This window comes from Pterocles gutturalis, unplaced genomic scaffold, assembly GCF_000699245.1.
Source record: "Pterocles gutturalis isolate BGI_N339 unplaced genomic scaffold, ASM69924v1 scaffold17708, whole genome shotgun sequence".
Classification (NCBI taxonomy): Eukaryota; Metazoa; Chordata; class Aves; order Pterocliformes; family Pteroclidae; genus Pterocles; species Pterocles gutturalis.
Window position 1 is genome coordinate 1850 of NW_010123395.1, and position 8181 is coordinate 10030.

The 8181-nt window shown below is 48.6% G+C and overlaps 1 protein-coding gene across 1 annotated transcript; it reads left to right on the forward strand.

Annotated features, from left to right (window-relative positions):
* Positions 1–3543: 3543 nt before the first annotated feature.
* RNASEL (ribonuclease L (2',5'-oligoisoadenylate synthetase-dependent)) lies at positions 3544–7198 on the forward strand (the record flags this gene model as incomplete). Its single annotated transcript, XM_010077891.1, has 5 exons — positions 3544–4996; positions 5381–5469; positions 5876–6066; positions 6171–6288; positions 7077–7198. Coding segments are annotated over exons 1-5 (1973 nt in total), but the record flags the coding sequence as incomplete, so codon positions are not given.
* Between the last annotated feature and the right edge of the window lie 983 nt (positions 7199–8181).

Sequence of the window (8181 nt, forward strand, 5' to 3'; positions counted from 1 at the left end):
CAGTTTTTGTTGCTGCATTTTAGCTCATGTTTATTTGTGGCTGGTGGCCAGGGCATGGATGCTCAGAGATGCTGTCTCAGGGGAAGGGTTGCAAAATGGGTGTAAATCCATCAGGATGGAGGAAAAGGATTATTTGCTTGCTTGTGACCTTGATTTCCTTGCTGGCTTTGTCTCTGCAGCTCATGCCCCCATCCTTGTGTGCATGGGGGAAAATAAGGGCTCTGCAGGGGTGCAAATGCAGCAGGAACTCTACAGCCTGGAGGCTCCAGGAGTGGTTGTGGAGGGGAGCTCTGTGAATTCCATGCTTTAGAAAACCTTTGGGGCCCTTCTGTTCCCCATAAACTGCCTGTCACAGGGACTGGTGAGTTTAAACAAATGCTGTTGTGCATGACTCTATGGAAAGCAATTTGGACCAGGGATGAAATCCTTCTTTGCTGGTATACAGGCACAGGAAACGTCTGCCCCAGCCCTGTCAGCTGCAAACACCTTGTTCCCAGCATTCATGGGTTTGGGTTCTTACCATCCCACGGTTTTTCATCTTCCCACCATAAGATAATGAATGACTTTAATTAAGTCAGCAAGTGGAACAGAGTTTTTTTACTTGGGTAGCTGGATGGTGTGACATTGTTCTGTGTTTTAATGTTGACTTTTTTTGGGATGTTTTTATTGATGGTTCTGAACCTGTGATGTGCTCCTGCTTGGCTTGTTTGTCTCTTTTCCAGCCTGCAAATGGGAAGTTAAACACTGGCAGTTGGAGCCCCAGCTCTGGTCCAACCCAGAGAGATGCTGTCGAGTTCAGCAGATTTCTGTGAGTTTAAATGGGATCTTGACAGTGACTTGGGACTGTTCCCTGAGTTTTCAGTCTTTGTCCCTGTGGGGCTGTGTCAAGGTCTCCTGTGACACCAAGAACTCTGTGAAACTCCATCCAGAGACCGTGGGACACTCCCAGACCTTAGGGATGTGCTGCATGCTGCGGAAAGCAGGATGCTCAATATGACAGCTGGGTACAGAGATGCAACTCCTGCAGGGGCAGAGCTTTCCAGAGCATCCATGGATGCATTTGGGAATGCTGACATGCAGATGCGAGAAAGCAGCACAGGGTACATAAGGATTTGGATGTGCATGTAAAACGTGCAGGACTGCATCCACACACCACTTCAGGGAGTGCTTTTCTGCATCTGTGCCCTTGTGTTTGCATCCAAACACATCTCCATGTACCTATGCAGATTTGTGCACGTACCAACATGCTGCAGAAAGCCAGGCGTGAATGCGTTGACATCATTTTAGCCCCGTTTCAAGTGTGATCGGAATTTTGCAAACTGGCACAGCTGGGTGGAGGTGGCTGGGGAGGCTGCATGAGCTCTGCACGCTGGTGAGCTTATCTTCCATTACAGGGTGGTGGGGGGAAACTGGGTGGCACGTCACAGCCTGGGTTCCTTCACGTATTTCCTGCGTGCGCTTTGCAGGCAGACGGGAAGGGCTGGAGGACGGGGGTCCCTTGGGTGGCATTTACACATTGCTGCCTACGAGGGGGGCTGGCATTTGCGTGGCAGCGTGGGTGCAGTTTGGAACACACCGGCTGGGGTGTAAATGGAGCTCCGTGGTTCCCTGGGTGAAATGTAGCAACGTGGCTAGAAGGTGAGGAAAAAGCTTAAAATAGAAAAAACCCAACCCAAACCCCCACCCTTCAAAAAAAACCCCAAACCCCTGTCTCCTCCCTGCCCCAAAGAAGGAAAAAAAAACCCCAAAACAAAAAAAACCCCAAAAAACCAAAACCCAAAGCCACCACCCAAAACCAACCCAAACCCCAGCCTTGGTGCATTTAATGTCTCCATGCCTGCAGCTCTGGAAGCACTGCTGAGTGCAGGTTTATAAACAGGGTCTGCATGGGGGGATTGTATGGGGAGAGCACTTTGCTCGTGACCTCTCTGCTATATGCTGAAAAAAGGTCCCCAAACACCCCTGAAAAACCCCAGCATCCCCCTGCAAGTGGATAAAACGCTCCCAGGGCTTCTCTTCCTGGGAGGGGACGGCATATATGTGCACACTTTGCTGGGAAGCAAATGCTGTCTGGGAACACTTGCTGGGAAGCAGCAGCGAAGCACAGCTGCTGGGAAAAGCTGCTCCTGGGCTTTGAAGGGGTTTTAAGCAGTGACTGGGCAGAGGGACCCCTTGTCATCTTCCTGGGGCAGGGTTGCATGACTTTGCACTTCAGCTGGTGTTGTGATGCGCAGACGCACAACGGCTCCTGGCCACAAGCCAGTGGGATGGGACAGAAATTATTAAATATTTCCCAGGGTAGGGCACTTGGGGCTCTGCTGCTTGGAGGAGGAGGAAGAAGAGGAAGGTGCACAGCCCCTGCCTTCCCCCTCCCTGGGCTCCTGCCTTCCCAACGGGGGTGAGGAAACTGAGCCCCACTGTGCCCAGGGGATGCTGTGCTGCTTTTCCAGCCAGGAAAGTAATATTCTAATTTATTTTTTTTTAATATGTGGTAAAAGGCATAGAGGTTATTACAAGGAAATGCAGTGTGTCTCAATCAGTGAAATGGGGAAAGCACTTCCTGATTGGGAGGTGGGGAGAAACTGTCCTAAAGTGATTCCTGGCTTTCCTGAGGGTAAATTCATGTGGATTTATACTTTGGCTTTATACCTTAAGACTTCTCTGTCTCTTTTCTAATTTGTTTAGATAATTTATTCGCAGTTCAGCTTGTCAGAGTGTGGCTCCTGAAACTTTGAGCAGCCTTTGCAGTCAGGAAAATGGGCATTGGGGTTCCGGCTTTTCTAGATCCTAGACAGATACAGACAGATCAGGTCCTACCTAATTAACCTCTTAATGTGAGCAAAAGCTTAGGTAAGGCTTCTGGTCTGCTGGGGTCTCCTAATTGCCTATGGAGGCAGGAGGGATTAAGGTTGGTGCTTTCTCTGTTCCAGGTACTGGATTGGGGACATTCCAGGACCGTGTGTGTGGCTGCCATCCCAAACTGAGGGGGAATGCCCCTATCTGCCTGCTGTGTTCTCCACCTGGAAACATCACTGAGGGCTGATTTACCAGGTAAACTGTAGTAGATCTGAGATAACACTTATTGCAAGAACCTGCTGGGTCCTTCCCCACCTGCTCACCCAGACACCCCAGTCTCCAGGTATGCCTGCCTGGGCTGCGCTTAGTGCTGAGACCAGGCAAGCGAAGGCGATGGGTGTGTGTGGCTGGGTCAGGGCTAAAGTCCTGCCTCTCACCAGGCTGTAGCTCTCAGCTGGCACTTGGCATATTGTTGTCCTTAGGTGCCCTTCATGTAGATCTACAAGACATCCAATGCAAACAAAGAGGTTCCACAGTCTACTAAAAGAGGATTTTCTGTTTATTAATTAGGTGAAGACCATGAAGCCCTTAAAATAGCAGTCTACCTGACCTAGCATGTTCCATCAGCCAAGCCCAGTGCATTCCCCACACTGAAGGCACCGAGCATTGCACCTTTCCCATCCGTCAGTGGGATCCCTGGGCTCAGGTGAGGAACATCAGCAGCACGGAGCCCTCCCTCTGAGCACCATGGAGCCCACAGCTCACAGCCAGCAAGAGGCATCTACCCCTTCCCACACGGAGACAGCAGAAGACCTGGCCTTGAAGTTAAACGCTGCCGTGAGGAATGGGAACGTGAAAGAAGTGCTGGAGCTGCTGGAGAAAGGGGCAGAGGTGAACTCCAAAGCAGGAGATGGCTGGACACCGCTGCAGAGTGCCGTGCAAGCGAACGATGAGGACCTGGTCCGGCTTCTGCTGGATAGGGGTGCTTGTCCACATGCCAGGAAGAACAATGGTGGCACTGCATTTACTGAAGCAGCAATAGCGGGAAACGTGAATATCCTGGAGCTCCTCCTTGATCGTGGGCTAGATATCAATGACCATGACAACAACGGCTTCACAGCTTTCATGGAGGCGGCATGGTATGGGAACGAGGAAGCCCTCAGATTCCTGTATAGAAGTGGAGCAAATGTGAATTTGAGGAGGGAAGTTAGTGAGGAGAAAGCAAAACTCCATAAAGGAGGAGCAACAGCACTGATGGATGCTTGTAAGAGGGGCCACTTCTCAGTTGTACAAACTCTTGTCCAAGAGATGGGGGCTGATGTGAACATTTGTGACAAGAAAGATAGGAATGCCTTGATCCATGCCCTCAAGGAGGGTGGTTGTGCCAATGAAAAATACCAGTCTGCTGTGTCCATAGTCCATTTCCTGCTGGACAGTGGTGTCGATGTGAGCAGCAAAGACGAATGTGGGAAAACTGCCCTCATCCTAGCTGCTGAAATGCGGAGCCCAGATTTGGTGAGAGCTTTGTTGGAGAAGGGTGAAATAGATATTGATGATGCAGATGAGGAGGGCAACACGGCACTGATGGTGGCCGTAGAGAAAAATGATTACAATATAGCAAAGCTGTTGTGTGAAAAGGGAGCAAGGACTGATGTGGGGAACCTTATCGCTGTTGCGAATAGGAACCGTGCTCACGACATGGCACGTCTTCTTCGCGAGTATAATGCCAGGTTTGTTCCAGGAACTCTCAAAGACTGGGAGCCAAACAGCAAACGCTGGAGGGAGCAGCTGAAAAATCTTTATAAAACATATCGCCCTATGATTGGCAAACTGAAGACGTTTCAATACATCCAGCAGAGAATTCAGAACACTTCCCAGGGTGGCATCTACCTGGGCCTCCACGGTGGGACAGAGGTGGCAGTAAGAATAAGCCGCAGTACAGAGGGTGACAAAGAGAAAACGTTTTTTGAACAATGTGGTAATTCTGAACATCTACTGAAGCTCTTCCAGTTTGAGAAGGCAAGAGGCTACATGTACTTGTGCTTCCCACTCTGGGAGAAAAACCTTGAAGAACATCTGCAGGACCCAGAAGAGCAAATGGATTACAAAGATGCTGTGAGGATGATCTTCCGGGCAGTGAGAGAGCTGCACTCCCTTGGGTTTGCTCACCAGGATCTACAACCCAGCAACTTTGTCATAGGTTATCTTTTGCTTTCTCAGTATTTTCATTTTGCTTTCCTGTTGCCTGTAGTTTAGAGAGAAGATGCTTCATAGCTGCCTGTAAATAAAAAAATATATGAAACACCAGTGCAGATATCTTTATGCAGAGTGAAGTGTCTGTGGCATTAGCTCTCCTCTTTGAGTAAGTACAGATACGTTCATAGACAGCCTCAGAGGAGTGAGCAGATCACCTTTACATGTCTCATTAGATCTTCCCTCCTTTCCAGGGCTCTGTGGACAGATCAACCCACAGCACAGCCCTCCAGAGATTTGTTTTCTAAAGAAGGGACCACCCAGAAGTCAGTGACAGGCTGTATCAAGGTTTTCCACTATTATCTGCTAACAATTTTTCTTGTTTCCTCAGACTTAGGTGGCAAAATTTACTTGGTGGACTTTGATAATAAGAGACAGTTGATTGAAGGCAAAAAAGAACATATAAATTCGGATTTAGAGGTAACTTCCCTGTGAATCAATGTATGGTTCAAAAATTCAGGGGCTCTCTCATATTTTCTGCTGCTGTGTGTCCTAGGCGAAGCCCTTCTGCATCCTCAACTAGAAAACACCTTGATTTTTGGGAAAGCCCATATAACACTAGGCACTGTGTAAGAACGATAGTGATTAGGATGCAAACCTGTGGCTGGTGCCGGGATATCCACAGATACCCCGTGAGCATGATTATGGTGCCTGTCTCCTCTGTCGGTGTGCACACAAAGTTTGTGTTTGTGCGTATTTGTATACTTCTGCACATCTATAGCTGCGTGTGTGTGTGTGTTCTGCTCATTTAGGAATACTAGTCCTCTTCCATTTGGTAAGAAGTTTCATGCATCTGGCGTGTGAGCAGTGATGTGTTTCTTTGCAGGCTCTCAGCAGGCTCGTGCTGTATGTTTTAACAGGGGGTAAGAAACCCCTTCAGCAAGTCAGTCCCAAGGATTTGTCTGCTGATTCCCCGGATTACAAGGAGGCTCTGGACCTTGTAAGCAGCCTGGTCTCTCATGATGAACGAGGTTTGGAAGGTTTGAGCAAACATCCCTATTTCTGGAGCAAACAGACGTAAGTCCGGGGAGTGCAAAGGCAAAGCTTTTGGTACGGGATTTGCCTGTAGTGCTGGGAGCAGCGATGTCCCATTGCAGCTAACGAAGCTCCTCGTCCCACAGCAGGTTTAAGTTCCTGAAGAGTATATGGAATAAAATCAAAGATCTCAGCAACAGAAAAGCTGTCTTTCAAACTCCTAATGCTACTGAAAGTTTTCCTTATCCACGCTGGACCAAAAAGGTAATCCTCTTCTCTTTGGACTGATAAGAGGTTTGGCCTCAACATTTAGGCGGAAGCTTTTCCTGAGTGTTTCCCAGGCCCTGTTTAAAACTGTAACTGGAAAAAGTAGCCTCACACAAATACAGACAGCTGGGGAGACAGTTACATCTCAGCCATATAGCTGAAATACACCAGAGACGTCGATGCTGAAGGGAGCTCTGTTGACTGGGGTGATAGTAGGGGATGGTTATTATAGAATTAACTGGAAAACCTTCAAGGGTGATTGGTGGTGACCTCTTAAGACAAGGACTTCTGGCCCTTGTTGCCAGCAAATTTCTGTCAAAAGTGTTTTGTTAGATTGGCTCAAAAGCAGTGAGACCAGGCATGCTCTTGCAGGTAGCATTCTGGAAAGACGTGCTGAACCATTTCAGATTCAACAGTCTCAGTTCAGTACGGCAGCCCATGTGGTCCTCCCAACAGTGGCACAGCCAGGTCAATCTTCGGAGTCCCTCCTGTCCTCCAGCCATGCATAAAAATCTCCTGTGTCATGTCGACAGTCCCAACGTGAATGGCACACCTTGGCAAGGCAGGAGAGGAAACACTCAGCAGGATCAGGGGGTCTGTATGGTGCATGCCCTGCAGAGTGAACTCTTCTGCTCAAGCTGGGAAGTATTCTTTTAAGGGTCACAAGATTTACCCATATGAGATGATGTCCCTGCAGAAAGGCAGTGGTTGTGGTGAGTGGAGGTCGATACGCTGCTTTCGTGGTACATGAAGGGCAGAGAATAATTTATGTGCTTTTTTTTCAGATTGACAGAGTTGTTCTGAATATCATGGAAAACCCTAAGGAAGGAGAAAGATACATGTATCGCAACAATGTCACTGACCTACTGAGGTTCATCAGAAACCTGGATGAACACCCGAATAGCAGGTACATGTTCACATCCTTGCCCCTGCCACAGCTGCATGGCAGGGAGCATCTGGGTATCTGCAAGTGTCAGTGAATTTGAGAGCAAAACCTTCTTCAGGTGGTTTTCCAGAAGGGCGAACACGGCTGGGATGTGGGAGAAAGCTCGTTAAAGTTCATCTCGTTAGAGGGACCATTTCCTTTAGCAGCAAAGGAAACGGAGTGTGAAGGATTGCATGTCGTGGCAGCACGCAGTCTGGAGTCAGTCCCCAAAGTCACCATCCTGAGGGGAAGGAGAGGAAGTTAGCTCACAGGATTAGAACTTAGATTTTTGAAGCAAAATCTGACTCTTGAGATCATCTCCCACAGATGAACATCCTCAGCCAGAGCCTTCAACTCCAGAGGGACAGCAGCAGCTTCAGAGAACCAGTGCAGCTCCCTCTGCACCCTGGCCTTTGTAGAGCAGCCCCTGGGGTGGAGAGACATCTGCAGCAGCTAAGGCAGAGGACACCATGAGTGTGTCCTTCTGGGCTCTTATTTTTGCTGCAGGCTGGTGTTTCTCACCATAAATCCAGGAAGGTTTTTAGATCACTCTTAAAATATTTGTATCATCCCTTATATCTTTAAAAAAATCCTCCTTATCTACATTGCTAATATTTCCAAAGCGCTGATGTTTACTGCGCTGAGATACGGTTCAGGAAGCATCAGGCCTGTTAGAAGATCCTGTTAGGAGGTCTTGACTCTTACAGACCTGACAGAGTCTCCAACCTTCTGTAATCACGGGCGCTTACACATGAGGTTCGAGCTGGTGCTAACTCCTAGTGATGGTTTCACAGACACTGGTGGCCAGCACTGCTCCAGTGAGGATGCAGGTGGGGTTAGGCAGATGGAGGTGCTAGAGGAAGAGTGAAAAAAAATGGATTATGGAGCTCAGGGAAGGTACAGAAAAGTTGCAGCTCCAGGATTTCTCGGAAACCTTCCTGTGTTAGCTGAAAGCCTCTGGAATG